The following is a 17,763-nucleotide window of genomic DNA, read 5'->3' as shown; positions in this document are numbered from 1 at the left end:
GCTTGTCAAAAATCGTCATTTCAGCTGTCACGACATGGGTTGTTTTCGCTTTATTTTTGTTATTGTTTAAATTAAATTTCATATATTTTATACACACATAAAAATTGATTTACCTTTGGAAATAGTGTGTAATAGTACAATCATGGCTCTGAGAATTGCTGGATGGTTTGGCCTCATCTCCGTAATTATAACTGGATTGTTTGGCTTTGGCTGGTACTTTACTTTTCTTTCGTTTCTTCTGTCCTTTTCGATAGGGTAAGTTGTTGGTTTTATATCATTTTGTAGAAGCATACGCCCCTTTTTTATGCCTGTTGTTATACCTAGATTGAATTTCTATAGGAATTGTCCTAAATATAGAAACTTACAAGGTTATTAACATTTTCATGATTCCTTCATTAGTTTTATTCTCATTCTAACATTCTAATTGTAACCTTTAGATCGTTTTACACTACGTTGTAACATTTAAGTAACTGTATAGGTTAGTTAAGACTACTTTTTATAACTTAAATATTAATTTTGAATAATTATATAGTAAAATCGAAACAAGGAATTTAAATTCTGCTACTCACTAAAATATTTATTGTAGCAGTTGTTTCATAATGTATTAGAATGAAGTTCTTAAGTAAATGGAATGCTAAAATAATATTTTTATTTCAGAGTTTTAACAATTTTATATTATGATTATGATCATAAAAAAATATTCCCTGTTGATATTGACTTCCTTGATGATCCCTTACAACAAACCAACTTTTCCATACAGCTTCCTAAGGTAAGAATTTAATTTATACTTTCACAAGGGAATATATACAAATATACAAATTAGCAACTTTTTCTGGCAGTATTAAGTCAATTTATACCAACCTGATTTATTTACACTTTTCTCTATATAACACATTCTTTCAAGGTCATTGAGTTATTCAAGAAAGATGCACCATTGCCCAGATTCGACAGCAGGATAACAGGCAGTGATATAGTTGACTCATTAATAAATGAAATTATAGCAATAATTATAAATGATTATGTTACACCCTGGTATGAAATGTTAACTGATGATGAGGAATTTACAACATATTCTATTAATCGCCTGATTGTAGCAACTGGGGCTAATATAGCAAATAGGTAAGCAATTTTTTTTGCCAAGATTAAGGACTTTTAAAAAATTATCTTTTGATAAGGTGTGTATTTTGATTACCTGTACATTCACTGCAAAACAAATAGATTATTAAGTACTATCAATTTACATTTTCAGAGTAAAATGTGTGGACTGGACTCATTTACTTTCCACAAGGTTTCCAGAAGAACTGACAACCCATTTGAAGCTCTTCAAACAATCCCGCGTGAGATTGAAACACATACAGGTGCAGAGTAGTAAAGAGAAAGATATGACAAATGGTAACACCCGTGCGAGTCCCAAACGTATGGACGAGAAGAAGACTCACAGACGTAATAAAAGTGATACTGACTTGTCTTGGCCACCCGGTAATTAACAATCATCATCTGCTTGTCATCTTAACATATTTATGTTAAGGTCTGATTTTTAGGGCAAACATTGTTTTTATATTTTTGTTCAAATAATGTGAATTGATTGGAATTCATTGAGATAAATCAAATAGGGTTACTAGAGATCTGGCAGGATTACATAGCTAACATCATAAGCAAAAAAGATTGTTCTTCATTTTCTGATTTAATGGATTAATTCAAACAAAAATAAATATTAATTTTCTTCGTTTCAATGTTAACAATAATAACTATAAAATATGTTAATAGTAGCATCACATATCTTCTAAGTAATATATCACATATTTTCTAATATTTTCTAAGTGCAAACATAAAAGAACGATGGTCAAGACAGGCTATTGAAAAATCATTTTATATAATGTCTAAAATCATGGAATAAATTTTGTAATCTATAATTTTTTATAGGCCCTCAAGTATCTGGTGTTCAAGTAACCCTTTATACGATAAATACGTTCCAGATTTAGGGCCTATATCAACTCAAGCTCATAAAGTAATATATAGACTCATATATGTATTGTATACACTGTTTATAAGTTCCATAAATATATATTAATTTATTCTTTTCAAATATTGGAAGTACCTATAAATTTTAGTACTTTAAATGTAGTCTTTTCTATAAACAAATAGTTCTAGTCATGAACCTAGGTCAAAGCTTTAAGTATCCCTTGAGCCGTGGAGCTGGGAAAATCAAAGTTATGTAATAATAAAAAATTCCATCAGACTTTCAATGTCCATTTGTCACTTGTATGCAAAGCAATGCACTATGTTCACACCACACAGATATTTAATTTTAATCCCTAGTACATTTAGTACAATGTTCTAATGTAAGCTAACTATAGACAGACCGTTTAACTAAGTCTTCGTCCGCCCTGTGACAGTCGCGGAGGAATGGTGACAAAGGGGATCGAGAGGGGAGAGGAAGAATTTAAATGATTCTCCACTCGATTCTTTTTGTAGTCGCGTTTCTGTGTTGTGAAATGAGCTCTAAGTCGGAGCTAATGCCTTCAAAAGCTCGAGCTATAAGCTGAAGCTTCTGAGCGTCGAAAATAGGGCTCGACTATCTCACCTGCGGACTACTCGCACCTCAAAGGCAAAAGGCTGAGTAGGTCACATGGAGTGGTTTGCCATTGTCTTCTCCATTTCACACACAAGTTTATAATCAACCAGAGTGCAGGATTCCTCACGATGTTTTTGTTCATCGGTGCAAGTGGTGGCGATTGGAGTTACAGACTCATCTAGCACGAGTAATATTCGAAGCTGCGACCTTTCGGTTAACGGGCATCTTAACCGCTTAACCAACGTAGGTACCTACTACATTTTTAGTAACTGATACTTTTAATTGCACAGCTTATTATGTTTCACACACGAGTATTCGCGATACCATTTGTGATGTTAATGGTCAATGTACCCGATATATGTTATGTGTTAAAAGTGCTATATTTGATACGTATAACATGCCTAATGTTCGGCTGGTCTGTTCTAATAATTTTCAGTCCAAATTTTGGATTGTGCTTTCTTTAATGTGTTTGATTAATGAAATTTGATAGAAATCGAATAAATAAATAGTAATATACTACTATACATGTTATACATTTCAATAATATTACTATCGCCTTAAAGGTACACAATATTTTTCAATGTGCGCATGTTTCAGATACTCAAACGGTCGGAAAGTCGAAGTTTTATGACAGCGCTGAGAATTTGAGCGCCAAATCGTTGATAGATTTATTCTTTGATTTAGAATGTTCAATTGAGAATAAACAATTGTGTCGCGATGTCTTTTGCATAGACACAGAAAAAGAGTATGGTGAGTATAAAAATATTATTTAATTAGCTTTCGCCCGCGGCTTCGCCTTGAGTTGACTACATTTTGTATAATGGAAAATTATAATCCTACAAGTATTATAAATGCGAAAGTTTGTGAGGATGTGCCTATATGTGACGCCAGGACGGATTGTTACGATATTTGCTACACGAGTAGAATATTACCTGGAATAACACATAGGGTACTTTTTATTCCGAAATTTCCACGGGTGCTGAGCCCCGGGATCCAGCTAAAGTCAAGTCAATAATAAAATAATAACATCCTAAAAATTGCTCCAAAATTTCAGCTTTACTTTGCGAGGTGTCAGAAGCAGTTTTGTATCTGGTGGCTCCGGAGGAAGCATGGAAATGTCATTCGTTGAAGTTAATATTAATTGAGTTGCTGTCAGCGGTGGTTCTTCAGCCACTTCTGAGTCTTCTTAGTGACCCGGATAATATTAATAGGGCGATTATCCAAAGTGTAAGTATGTTTATACTATATGAAACCGCGAAGGAAACATTAAAGTTGGTTTTCAAAAGAACCTAAAGGATTTTTGTAGTTAAGACTTACCATATCTTGAGTGTGACAGAGATGGCAATCATCCATTAGTGGTCATAGTTTTTATTAAAGTATATTAGGAATGCTTTATGATTTAAAAATCGTGACGTCATACTACATTACTGTCATACAAATTCCATATAATTTTTTGTTTTTGACTGTAGAAAAAATAAAGGTAACCTAACTAATTGAAAAGTAGCAGATTGTATCAATAGGAAAAATACTGGCATTTTATACTGTGAATAATGTTAAAAAAACATTCACGTGGTTTGGTTTCGTATTTAGATTCGTGTATGTGCGAGTGTTGAGTAATGAGTTGTAATAGGCGGAGTCTTGTAATTAGCATAGTTTTTATATATTGAAACATATGTAAGTTAACTCTATATTTCGCTGTAAGACCCCCGAAAAAGATAAATAAATAAATAAAAATAAATACTTGGACTCGCACTAGTGTGTCACATCAGTGCCCGTTCAGATTGTGTACTTCACACCTGAGCTTAACATTCGCACTTAACACTAGTCGGTAATGGTATAGGATTGTGTTTCAGTGTGTTCGGGACTCTTGTCTGCCCTCAGAGTTGTTCCTGTTAGTAATAAGGAGTTGCACTGACGGCGAGGAGCTGGACGCCACTCTAGAACTTGTACAAAAGGATATACAGAAACTTGTGAGTATGTTTGTTTGTAATAACTTTTGTCCTTACCGTCGTATTCCTCATTACTGAAGTTCGTGGTCATTAAGTGCCTTTTTATTTTTCTTATTATTTTAATTTTTTTTGCCAGTGAAAAGTTTCGTTTATAATTTAAAATATTTTACAGCATTCCAAAGACAGTGCTGGTGAATGGGAGCTGCAAGACCGACAAAAGTTGTCTTCATTGAGATATGTGGCGAGGACCATCCAGGCCCGCCGAGCGATTTTGGGACCTCAAGAAGGTAGTTTTATTTCTAAACTCAACATGAACATTGACGTTACTAACTCATATTGTGCTGTCTAAATAACAGTGGAAACTGCATCACATTCTGTTGTGTGGTTTAAAAGAAACCCAGACGCGGAGGGCGGATTTTTTCGTTGTATATAATATTGTAGTTATTGTGTTATTACAGGAGCAGCAAATAATAGCAATGTAGAGAAAATGTCGGAGGAAGTGGCGAGGTCCTTGAAATTCCTGAGAGCCACCACAGCGTGGAAATCCAACGCGCAATATTTGTTGGAAATTGAAGTTAATGAAGCAGGTATAATCTGATTATTTAATTTCAAATTTAAATATTATTTATTTCATCATATATTCTATCTTTATTTACCGAGGTATATATAATTTAACTATATGTTTATACAATTAGTTAAAAGCACATTGAAGTAAATTAGTGATGATATATAGAAATGTATTATGCAAAAGCCATCATCACTATGCATACACATATGCATAAGTTTCATACGTGTATATCAAAATCTGTTTTTATTGCTTGAACGAGTTACATCACACACAACCACACAAAGATAGATCCACATACACACACACACAAATTATTATTTAATACGTGTTCTTTTTAATACAGTAATTAATATTTAATACGTATTCTTTGCCTTTCTGAAGAATTTAGACAATATGAAATAAAAAGCTTCAGAATTTCTCCTAAAATTATCACGTGTATTTTGCCCCTAGACGAGCCATACACATCAAAAGCGGTCATAGACAATCTCCGTTCATCAGCGTTAGAACTCTGCGATCTATACCTGGCACCAAACAAACCAAGCATTATGGGGATACCGGAGAATTGTTACTCGGAGCTGGTGAGGAAGATTACCATGGAAGGTGAAGAATTTACGAATAACCCGGCCACGTGCTTCGATGAGGTACAGAAGTGTGTCTGCGTTGCTTTAGAGGTGAGTTTATTCGATTCATATATTAATAAACCTACAAACAATATATGTATACATATTTGTACTCGTTTTTCTGAGTGTATATACGACTACCTACCGCCATCTAGTGGCATAAATCGCATAGGTTTCTATATAAAATTATTTGTATGTTACTATATAAAAATTGGTTTACAAGCTCACGAGTTAGATTCGAATTCGAATATTTCGATTACTGGCATCTTAACAACTAGACCACCGTCACTTCAACGTGTTACCGTTCTCTTCTACTTCTACGTCACAGTTCTTAGTGTGGTAGCTACTTTCATGAGGAAAGATCCTCATGAAAGTAGATACCACATTAAGAATTTATTTTTTAATTGCTCTTGACGATCCAGAGATATTACCGATAAAAAAATCTAATCTATAAAACATAAGTTTTATTTATATATATATTGAAATCAGGATGGAATCCAGGAAACATTTTAGCAGTAAAATAATATTAGACATTTTAAAAATGATCTTATTGTAATAAACAGGATGACCCCTCTTGGCAATCTGATCTCATGATGGAAGAAGAACCTACGGAAAGAAATACCAGGTATTTTTTTTAATACGAGCTAAAGTTATTGTTTTGTTTACTTATAAGTATGCTATGTACTGAGATCTATTGATGTAGAACTTTTACTGTCTGTTGCATGTCAGGAATGACTAATGTGTGAAAGCTAAATGTTATACAATCCACCTATTGCACTACGTTTAAAGGAATAAAGTCATTCATTCATTCATTCGAATATGCTTAGATCAAATAATTTCTAATGTTTTTGTTTTAGTGAAGTGAAAAAGGACGAAAAATCCGATGGCAAGAAGTACGCTGGTGGGTAGATTTTTATTCTTAAAAAGCTTAGTTTATAGAATTAGGGGCTGTAAAAAGTTAATAAACAGATTTTATCCATTTTTGTTCACATTCAAATCCAATAAGTACGAATTTTCCAATTTTTATATGGTGAGCCGATAGAATGCGCATCACATTGACAAACCTGTGGCTATGTCTATCCCGAATTTATCCCGTGTCGTCTAGAGTATACAAGCGCAATATTCCTTTCACAACATTTTCCTTCCTCCTAACCCGAACCTAATCCTATCCTTTAAAAATAGATAAATGTAAGAAGATTGTCAAGACATGCCTCACGCAACTGCCGAAGCTGTTCAAATCCAAGTACAAGTACGACGTGCCCAGGGCCTCGACCTTTCCCCGCGTGTTGTCGCGAAAGTACACAAGTAACAAGAACCACACGCTGCCTAAATGCTTTGGTATCTCGTTTCAATATTCGCGGCCATATTTGATTTAAATAAAAATTAACACATAAATCGTATAGTTTTTCATAAATATATATATTCTTTTTGTATAAATAGGCAGATCTATACAAGCTTAGTGTGGCCCGTTGAGTGTTGTTTAATCTAACTTATATCTTTGTCAGATTTCATCTGGTCGGTAGTTTTTTCGTTGATATAGTTTTATATTTAATTCATATAGGATTTGTAAAATTAATAATATATTTTACAGCTGATACATTACCAGTACCCGGGACAAGGCACAACCGATCTAGGTCTGATATTGTCGGCAATTTCGCACAGAAGATGGTCAATGAAAGCGCAGGTAACAAAGAATCGTTTTTATTGAACTTTGCTTTCACACTACCGCGTGCCTACTTTGAATTGACATTCTATAAGTAGCTGTCTAATTTTTTTTCGTATTCATTTAAATAAAAGTTTGATATTTTAAAATACATTACAGAACAATACAAGCTACTTATTAAATATTAGGTAATGCTCTATATATTTATAATATTAGTACGGAAATGTATTGCTATGTTTCAGGGCCCTCAAGTTTGCTATCAGTGAATGCAAGCAATCTATCAGTATCTCACTCAGAAATTAGTCAAAAAACAAAGAATATGATGTCGCCCCTATCAGCGACTATAATTGAAACAGGTGCGTATCAAGTATTGAAACTAATAGAGGGAGGATTTACCCTCGTTGGTTAAAAAAAACAGTTATCAGACAAGCATAGATTTAATATTTAGCATATAGCATACAGCAGAGCTAACGTGCAAAAAAAATTATATTTTTGTTGCCGAATAAAAACTGACTGACGTTTTTTAAATCTATGTCCACAAAAAATCCACTGCTTAAATCTTTCCAAATACATTTTCAGAATGATTAAAAATTATGATAATAGATTTGAGATAAGAACATATTTTTATTACACATTGAACACGTAAATATGTTGCTCACTTTTTATCTAATCTTATCCAATAAAAAATATCAAAATATGCAATCTGCGATAGTGTAAAAGTTGGACTTAATGCTAAAAGCATTATTTAAGTCATCTATTGGGTGATACAGCTATATAAGTAAAGCGTTCGGATCGATGTACTTACTTTGCTACAGAGTATATAAGCTATACTTTTAATGTCTTTTCAGCTTTGGGCCAACATAAAGGTCGCACGTATGGCATTTATGCGATCCAGGTGAAGAGGCTATCAGACAATGTCGTGTGGCACATTTATAGAAGATACAGCGATTTTTATGATCTCCACACTTCTATCAAAGAGAAGGTATAGCGTATTCCTACTAATATTTAAATACGAAAGTTTGGGTGTGTGATTTTTATTCTAATATTCGAATTCTGATTGTGACGAAATTCGATTTACTGATTGTTATATAAACTGGAATAAGGGATATTGCGAGCGATTTCGCCGGTAGGTGGCGTTGTGTAGTGAAAAGTTTATTTCCATATAATATTTCAACGGTTGTGTTGGATGAATGTGGACTTTTTATTTAACGTCAGATTACATTTACAGAAAGGGAAACAGGATCTCGTGCGGATAGTGAGCGAAATCGGTAGCTGTCGTTGCACATACTCACCATTACATTTATATTTTATAAGTGTGTTATTTATACAGTTAAATTGACTAAATGCAGGCTGAAAAATATGTCTAGTTTATTATATTTATAATATATTTATAATAATAAAATTATTTATTTGGGATGACTCCATATTCACTTCACTTTTTAAACAAGCGCTATTACAACGCTTCTTAAAAGTGAACTAACCGTGCATCGTAAAAGTCCTCTGCCGCTTCTGCCTGTCTGTCTGTTTGCGATAAAATACTGCACAGATTTTCATACGGTTTTCACCAATGGTTTACGGTTTTCACCAATGGTTCCTGAGGAAGGTTTAGGAGTATAATTTATTATGTTTTTACTCGTGCGTAGCCGGGGCGGGCCGCTAGTAAAATTATATTTTATTTCTTGGACTATAAAAACCTTATAGATCGACTTACCTTTGGCACCACAGAGTCCGCGTTAAATACGATAATAATAATTATTACTTCCAGTGGTCCGAACTGGGCAACCTCCCGTTTCCTGCAAAGAAGACCTTTCAAAACACATCTAGATCAGTGCTGGAAAGTCGTAAACACATGCTTAACAGCTACCTTCAGAAGTTGACCAACCTGTCCAGGGAGTCGAGGTATATGACACTGCTGTCAATGGACTATTTGGGGGGGTTTTTGAGTCCGGAAAATCAGGCTGAGCGACACAGCAACGCAGTGAGTATTTCAGTGATATATTATTTTTTGTTTATTATTCCCTTTTTTGCCCACACATCGTAAATAATATTAAAGTTATGGATTTAGACTTGTTTGATTTCAGAGCATTTAAATCTGACATTAAATCGATGTTCCCTCTGATTGTTTTATTAATATAAAACAATTTAAATAATATTAATATTAACAATTTAAATTTATTAATATAAAACAAATTAATTAAAATGTATAATTCCATACTACACTGTATATATTAGGTAGGACACGATAAATCGTGTCCTACCTCAAAATGGTTTGTGTAATCGACGAAATTTTTTTATTCTTTTGTTAATAATTAATTAAGAGAAGTAAATGATTTCTATATTATTTTATAGCGATAATTATGTTGATTCTGTGATATCATAGGAAGAATTCTTGTATCTCTAATAGGAGAGTGAAAACCTACCTATTTAGCATTCGTGCTAAGACAGGAACGACGTCCGAATGATACGTCGGGTCAGGTTAGGAAGAGGGTTAGGTTCGAAACATTTTTTTTGTACATATCAATTCACGTGCGGCCCGTTTTGACGCGATCCTATTGTTGTTCAATTGTTTTTTATTATCTCCAGGATCGAAGGGTTAATTTTCTAAACTAACCCAAGGCCGGGTTAGGATTTCGGATCAGGATCATACTAATCCATCTATCCGTTTGATTGTTTACAAGGAACCTTTTATAATTAAAAATGTTATTTATATATTAAACGACACATACCTTTTTTATTTCCCAGACGTTTCGGATCTTGTTACAAAGGTCGTTTATATATGCAACGAGAAAGTTAAAAACCAGTTATAAAATGTTATTTGCAGATCGATGCCCTGATTGTGAACCCGTTGCGAGCTGGTATGCGGACCTTGAAGAATATGCCGGATCAGTTTGTCAACACTGTCGACGGGGTCATGGATGGTAATGATCATTCTAAATACAATTGTTTGGAGAACATTTTTATTCCACTATTGTGGATTGGTACAATCCTTTCACAGGCGATTCTGTTTTGAGCCACAGAAAATATAAAATATGAAAATGTTAAAACAAATTCTGTTTCTGTTGATGTTCTGTTGCGTCGTTATTCCATCAAAATATATTTTTTTAATAATGGCCTTTTCTCACTTGCAGCTTGACCATAAAGAGTATAAATTAAGGTGGAACTAAAAATTTTCCATACAAAATAGTTGCCATAATTCATTATGTCGAAAATGTGACGAACAATCTAGCACCCTCATCTCTGTTATGGTTTTCTGTTTTAAATTTTCAGGTATATCCAAAGTGTTTCAAGGCAAAAGCGACAGTCATTACGATGGTATACGTAGCGGGAACAGTTCCGATGGGCAGGACGTAAGTACTGAGTATATTTGAAATGTAGGATTCTCACGCCAACCCTGGCGTCTTATCACACTCACGTCTGTACGATCTCACTCTCACCTGACGAAGTGTGCTATTGTACATAACAACGCTTTTGTTTCTGTCTCGTATGTTCTACTGTGTGACATTAAATATACCGAAAAATATATAATCGATATTCTTTCCATGATCGTCTGGCAGAGAAACAAAAACTTAAAATACGCCAGCAGCTTCTAATGTCGCGCAGATTGTAAAAGTTAGTAAAAAAATGGCTATGCTATAACTATATAGGCTTAGTTCCACAAGAAGCCCGCCATAGAGCTAAACAGCTGCAGTAGCTATGTAGCGGTGGTGGTGTAATGGTTAAGACGCCCTCCTGTGGATCGAAAGATTCCAGGTTCGAGTCCTACCCGTGCCACATGAGTTTGTTTACCAATCTGACGTATGTATAGTAGTTTTCATCGAACACCACTTGCTTCCTGCGAAGGAAAACATTGTGAGGAAACCTGCACACTGGATGATTATTAACTTGTGTGTGTAATGGAGAAGGCAATGGCAAACCACTCCATTAATAGTGCCAAGAAAGTTGTTTTGTGTGTTTAATTTAACATAATGACAACGACCCTCAGCCATGAGGAAATACGACTATGAAGACAACTAGACATGACTTTGGAGTTTCTCAACTTTTGGCTACTAGTCCACTGCTAGGTGTAATTGAAGATATTTTTCAAAGGATGGCGATGAGAGCGTAGCCCTGCGGCTTTTGGAAGAGGTGTTGGGCATTCGAGGGTTGTGGCTGCGGCGGCGACTGCTTGCTCCGCTCCGCACGCTCATATCCGACCGGGTCAACAAGTCAGTCAGATATTGTAATTTAATTGATGGCTGCCGGTTGACTGTAAGAGATCCCTACATGGGATAAGTCCGCCGTAGTACATGTTATATTTCTTGTATTAATTTGAATTTATGTAGGTAATAATTTTTCGTAAAATTAATCTGTTACTTAATCTGATTTACAATTAATTATTTTTTTCTAAATAACAGTTTTATATATGAGATTTGTATTTGTTCGAAATGTGAAAATAAATAGAATTCCTCTTATGATTTTGTGATTTTATAAAACGTTAACATTTTTATGTATTTACAGGAAAGTGTTGGACCTAGTTTCGTCGCTAACATCACCGCGAAACGTAGTGAAATATTTAAAAAAATTCAAGTAAGTACGAAATGTTTTATTTTACACAAACTTATTACTAATTTACTTACACTAGAGGCCCGTCCCGGCGTCGCTCGTATAAAAACATAATTAAAAATTTTACACCTTCCTTTCATTTTTTGTTCTTTTGGACTTTATTTAATAATATGTTTTTTTTTTTTTTTGAAATAAGGATTTAAGAATAATTTTGTTTCTCTATAGGCAATGGCTGATGAATCGCAACAACACTAGTTACATGGACAGAGACTGCGCGACGAAGGCGAGGACGCGGGTCGCGGCTAAAGTTGCTTTGCTCTCTGCTTGTTCAGGTATCCCTACATTTTGTTTTGTAATAACCAATGAATTTAGAAATTAGCTATATAAGACTATTGTTTTTGAGCTGAGTTTTTTAGACTTAGTTGACCCCTAAGCCCTTATGTTTATGCCGTATGTTAAGGGCCACCAATCTACGATTTGGCCTCGCCCACAAAACAAAACATGTGTGTTAGTTAGTTCAGCAGTACTTAAACGTGTGTGTTCAACGTTTAAGTACTGCTGAAATGGAGAGGCCATTGCTAGGCTTATCCCTCCGGTTATAGCGCTTTCTGCCTGCACGGGTAATAAAACTAGATGGATTTGGATTCCTAGTTAGACCAAGTCTATCGCGAGTGAATAAGTAGCAAGTTCTTCAGTTTTCTACCGTAAAAAGGAATCGGGGACATCAAACTTCGAAAAAGACAGTCTTACATTTCACATTGGAGTGAATTCTTATCGTGTTATTTCTATTTTACAACATTTAAACACACATTTTATACACAAATCCAATGTTTACAAACGTCTCGCTAGAAACCTTACCTCGCTTGCCCTAGATACATGTTGGATGATTAATCCAAGATCCGTGAAACAGAAATGTTTTTACATAAACTATCGTGAATATATTTCTCTAGATTTTAATGTTGCTGGTCTACAGCTTTACAACTGAAATTTAAATAAATATGTAAATTATTTAAATTTAACACATTAAATGTATAGACTATAGATATAGACATAGACGAGTTTTCATTTTATATACTTTTGCAGATGATTTGCGGCATATAGTCGGGTCGGACACGGCTCGCAGGGGACTGTTGAATCTGTTCGATCTGTTCCAAACGGAGGAAATTAATAGGCGGCTTATTTACGTCTTGTTTGAAGGTATGTATACTATCAAGTTTTTTAAGCTATATCTTATGAGATTTTCTTATATTCATTCCGCTGGGGAAAGGTCTCCCATCTCCCTCCAAGTTTCTTTAAAAGATTTTTCTTTTTGATACTGAAAATATTTTATTTTTAAAAAAGGATAATTTATTATCTTAGATAATAAACAAAAACATTACATGAAATAGAATCGTTTGATGGATTATCTCATTTTTACTGAAAATTATAAATATACTTTATATATGAAATATATTATCATTTCCAATCCAGCATACGATTCCAATTTTGAAGATATTATGTAATCTACGGACATTGTCCATAATAAATTTTAATGATTTTTTCAGCTATATTAACAAACCTGTTTCCTGATAATAACATCCCTGAACTATTCAAAAGATTATACTCAAATTCCTCAAGAGTACCTCCACAAAAAAGGTCGGTGAATGTATGATAATGTTTACAGAAATTATACTGGTCATATTTATATATTTATTGAAATGTAAATCGTAGGCTGTCGTTAACTTTCAACGTTAATTGTTAGCTGAATAATATACAACGAATAGAATAATTTTATTTACATATTTATTTTATGGTGTTTTCCGAGTAATTAAATGATAATATTTTTTATAACGCGGCCTACATTTTAAAACATACGTGTGCCAAGATAATTAATTGAGATTAGATAAAATTATATGTCAAAGTTAGTGATAAAAATTGATCTTAATAATGTGGATTAGTAGAAAATTCGGTAGTATTTACTTATACAATTTTCTTAATAAACCTCTGAAATTGATTTTGTTGTGCAAAATCATAGTTTATCAGTATTATATTGGCTAAATTTTCAATATTTAATTTATATCTTTACCACTTCAATGTTTTTTACTTGAGCACACTATTTTTAAATCCGTCTTAATTCTTGGGCCATTTTTAGAGGCTAGATTTAATGAAATGTAATATTATTATGTACTGTAATAGGTATAGTTTTATTTCTACGAAGTGTAACAATTGGCACCGCCAGTTATGATAAATTAATACCTAAATTACATTTACCTGTGTATTTGTACAAAAGTTACTAATTTAGGTAAACATTTTAGTGAAATTTACAATAGCTTAATTGTACAATGTGTGAATATCGGTCGAAAAATCAGTAAGTTAGTAATTGTTGGTAAAACACATTGTGTATTTTTTATTTGTATTTTCAGTAATATTAACATTATTTTGTCCATTATTAATACTATTTTAAAAGATATAGAATTAGTTTTATGTCTCCTAATGTTTGTCAAAAATGTAGATATTTTAGTATTTATTAAAGTACTGAAATACGTTTTAAAGGGACGTTATTTGCCTTTAGAAAAGTAATTATTAAATTATTTATTTTAATATATACAAATCAATCAAAGTAAAATCATCTTTGTAATTAAAATTAATTTAAACTTAATAGCATCTTAATGTCATAATTTAGTTCAGTGTCCCGTTTTTTGTAAATGTTACGTAAGTATTACTAAATATTGAATGTATTAGATACACTTAACATTTTATTCCTACACAGCTAAACTAATAATGAAATTAAGCATTAATTTGTTAAAATTCACAATGTTGTTTATCTTTTTGTAACCGCTGTATGGGAGCATCTTGGGAGTCCACTGAAAGAATTGTGAACTGCTAAAATTAGCCTGTTAAAATACTTATAAAGCCCATTTTTAATTTCCTATATTTTTTTTACTTATAGTTAGCACACAAAATGGTACCTATGTATTGTTAGTAGTTGAGGCTATGGAATTGATAAATACATTGTAGATTTTTATATATAGTAAGATAAGATTCCAATAATAAAATTTTAATATTTATTCATATACTAATCATATTTCAATGTGTAACCATATTCTGTATAAAAGTGGTATCCCACCGGACATTGTTTCGCCTACAGAGAAATTGTTTCTTGAAAATTGAAATTTTCGGTAAATTTTTAAATATGTTTGATTAATTAAAATTATTTATAACCATATAAATAGACGCCGTAGTGAAATGATTTTTGTTATTCATGAAATTGTTGCATGTATAATGATTACAATTATAAAAAGGTGAAGTCCATTTTTTTCGTTGTTCTTCTTATTTTAAATGAGACAGTAATTTATTAAACGTAAAATTGTAATATTTCGTGTTTTAAACAATGCATACTACAGCAATAATACTGAAGGAATATTAATTGGTAATTTACATATCAATATTGTTGTTGGTTGGTTGTTTGTTAAATATGATAGAGTTTATACATTCCACTGTTCATGCAGCTCCAATGCCTTTGTTTATAATGTGTAATTTATGTTATAAATTACGGCTGTAAAATAAAAGTATCTCTGAAAAAAAAAAAAGGTTTTTTATATTATTATGTATTCGTTTTCCAAAAAAAAAAAATTACATACGAATTTAATATTTGAAAAGTTCCAAATTGCTCCGCAGGGCAACACCGCGCTCTTTGTCGTCGCTACCATGATTGGGCGGCTGTCATCTAAACTTTTGATTGGTTGGATGTATGGAGTTTTCAGAGCTTTAAATTATTGACGGTGTCCGAAAGTGGAACGTGAGGAATTCCCATTCTCACCAAATAGCCTGAAATCAGCGTAAACATTATAACGAAACATTTTAAAAGCTGTGATTTTACGACCGGCTACCTGCCTGACGGCAACCCTTCTTGGGAATGCTATTGTTGCCTATCAGGTACTAAGGCTTGTAGTTTATTTTATATTCTCGGTAAATACTATACAATCTATTTAATTTCATGTCAAAGTCATGCAATATTAAACTTCTACTAAGCACTTCCTACTTATTAACACCAAGCCATGTTTGAGATTCTTACAACTTTATCAAATGTTATTTACAATACAGCTATGCGATCAGAAATATTCCTGAACGGAACTATAAACTTGGCAAAAACGTAAAATACTATAGAAACGCTCTTTATAGTAAATCAGGTACTACAGAGCTATTTTGCTTGAATACCAACCACTCTGACGATTTTTTCTAAAAGTAGTTTAATTACACAAGCGAAGCCTCTGCCGTGTTACAATAATCAAAGTGTGCCAAAGGCTGTGCCGAGCTTGGGACACTGCCAGCGGTCCTGCCAACTAACGGGCACCAGTACTTGTTTACTAATTACGTATAATATATTGACTTAATTGGGATGTCGGACAAGTTAATTATCGGCCTGTGTGGCGCAATTTGTGCTCGAAATTAAATCGCTGCTGTAAAAAGGGCGGTTACAAACAATTGATTAAATAAGAACATTTTCTGTTCACGTGTTTAATCTAAAATGACTCAGATTATGAGTTATCTACTCTCTAGCTAGATGACACAACTACGTCTCGAATATATTTGATGATGGTGTACTTGACGCGATCGCCAATGGAGACATTGACCTTCGGAATAAAATCAATTATGTAATGTTGACCTAATATATTAAGAAATTCTTATTCCCTAAATAACTGTCGCTGCCATCGCTATCTACACTCGCGGTCCATGGTGTTTTCAGACTTTCGCGCAGCGAGTCTATCTAGGGCCTTGCCTTGCAAACGGCACCGAGTGGGTACAAGCAAAACACGATATCTCAGCAACTTGAACGATTGCTGACTTGACATTGGTCGCTCTACAGTTATCGCCTGCCAGATGGCGTGTCAGGATTGATGAATTAGTTTGTCCAAAAAACTAGGACATGGACTTAGTATCGACCAAGTGATCTGGTTAGTTAATTTTTACTGAGATGTGAGATTACGACCATTAGTCACCATTGGCCATTGTCTGCGTTTTCGCTTTATGTTGTAGGTTAGTACCTACTAGAATACCGGAGACGAAGTGACGGGCAAAAGCTAGTGGTTTTGCCCGTCACTTCGTCTCCGGTATTCTATGTTTGGTTAAACATAGGATATCGTGTCATTAACTATATCTATCATAAGTTTCATCTAAATCGCCATGGGGTTAGCCGTGAAAGCGTGACAGGTAGCATACGTAGGTAGCTACGGAAATTATCATGACAAGTTTTATAGGTCTTCGTTGCTTTTCTTTTCAGTATTTACATTATTTCAAGAAGTTGTTCATTTAGTTTTCCATACCTATTTATTTACTAGGTACATATGGTCTCGCAATTAAGCGGTCCACCGATTCACGAACATATTATGCGGGTCACTATTAGGAGTCTAAAAAATGTACCTCAAACGGTAAACAATTTCACGGGCAGTGGTTCAATTTAATTGGAAGATTATTTTTTTCCGGTCGGGTTGCGGAGTGGACTGACCGTCGTCAAGTGCCATACTGACAGTGAACAAATGATGCATCGGGAATCTGTAAGGGCCTTAGCAGACAAGCTGAGCTGACTTGAGACAAAACATAAGTTTAATTCATAGAATCAGTAGGTACTCACAGTACCTACTAGTTCCATGGTTTAATTATCAACAAATCATTTATTCAAACAATTTATATCCACAAGTACAAATAGGTACATTAAACTATCTAACTAAAACTTGTTAATTAATTAAAAATGAAAATAAATTGTTTTTGCGTCGAAGCTTTTAAATGTTGTATATAAATTGTAAATACACTCTTAACACAGGCATAATTTCACGTCAGCATGAAAATAAACGCAGTATCTATAGCGT

The 17,763-nt window shown here is 33.6% G+C and overlaps 1 protein-coding gene across 3 annotated transcripts; it reads left to right on the top strand.

Annotated features, from left to right (window-relative positions):
- On the top strand, positions 1-15,473 carry LOC128683622 (sorting nexin-13-like). Of its 3 annotated transcripts, none has more exons than XM_053769430.2 (24): positions 1-255; positions 658-769; positions 905-1,119; positions 1,250-1,443; positions 3,173-3,325; positions 3,630-3,802; positions 4,429-4,545; positions 4,697-4,811; positions 4,983-5,111; positions 5,543-5,763; positions 6,276-6,337; positions 6,570-6,613; positions 6,895-7,050; positions 7,304-7,396; positions 7,618-7,731; positions 8,224-8,357; positions 9,141-9,353; positions 10,197-10,293; positions 10,643-10,722; positions 11,462-11,580; positions 11,873-11,941; positions 12,143-12,249; positions 13,001-13,114; positions 13,462-15,473. In XM_053769430.2, the coding sequence occupies exons 1-24, from the start codon at positions 143-145 to the stop codon at positions 13,566-13,568; spliced, it is 3,051 nt and encodes a 1,016-aa protein (XP_053625405.1). In that variant the 5' UTR covers positions 1-142; the 3' UTR covers positions 13,569-15,473. The 3 variants fall into 3 exon arrangements, with proteins under 3 accessions (XP_053625405.1, XP_053625404.1, XP_053625407.1); XM_053769429.1 differs by having other exon boundaries at positions 2-255; positions 1,250-1,479; XM_053769432.1 differs by lacking the exon at positions 6,895-7,050 and having other exon boundaries at positions 2-255; positions 1,250-1,479.
- Positions 15,474-17,763: the final 2,290 nt, after the last annotated feature.

This window comes from Plodia interpunctella, chromosome 3 (assembly GCF_027563975.2).
Source record: "Plodia interpunctella isolate USDA-ARS_2022_Savannah chromosome 3, ilPloInte3.2, whole genome shotgun sequence".
NCBI classification, from domain to species: Eukaryota; Metazoa; Arthropoda; class Insecta; order Lepidoptera; family Pyralidae; genus Plodia; species Plodia interpunctella.
The sequence above is the reverse complement of the archived record's forward strand: the minus strand, read 5'-3'. Positions and strand labels throughout refer to the sequence as shown.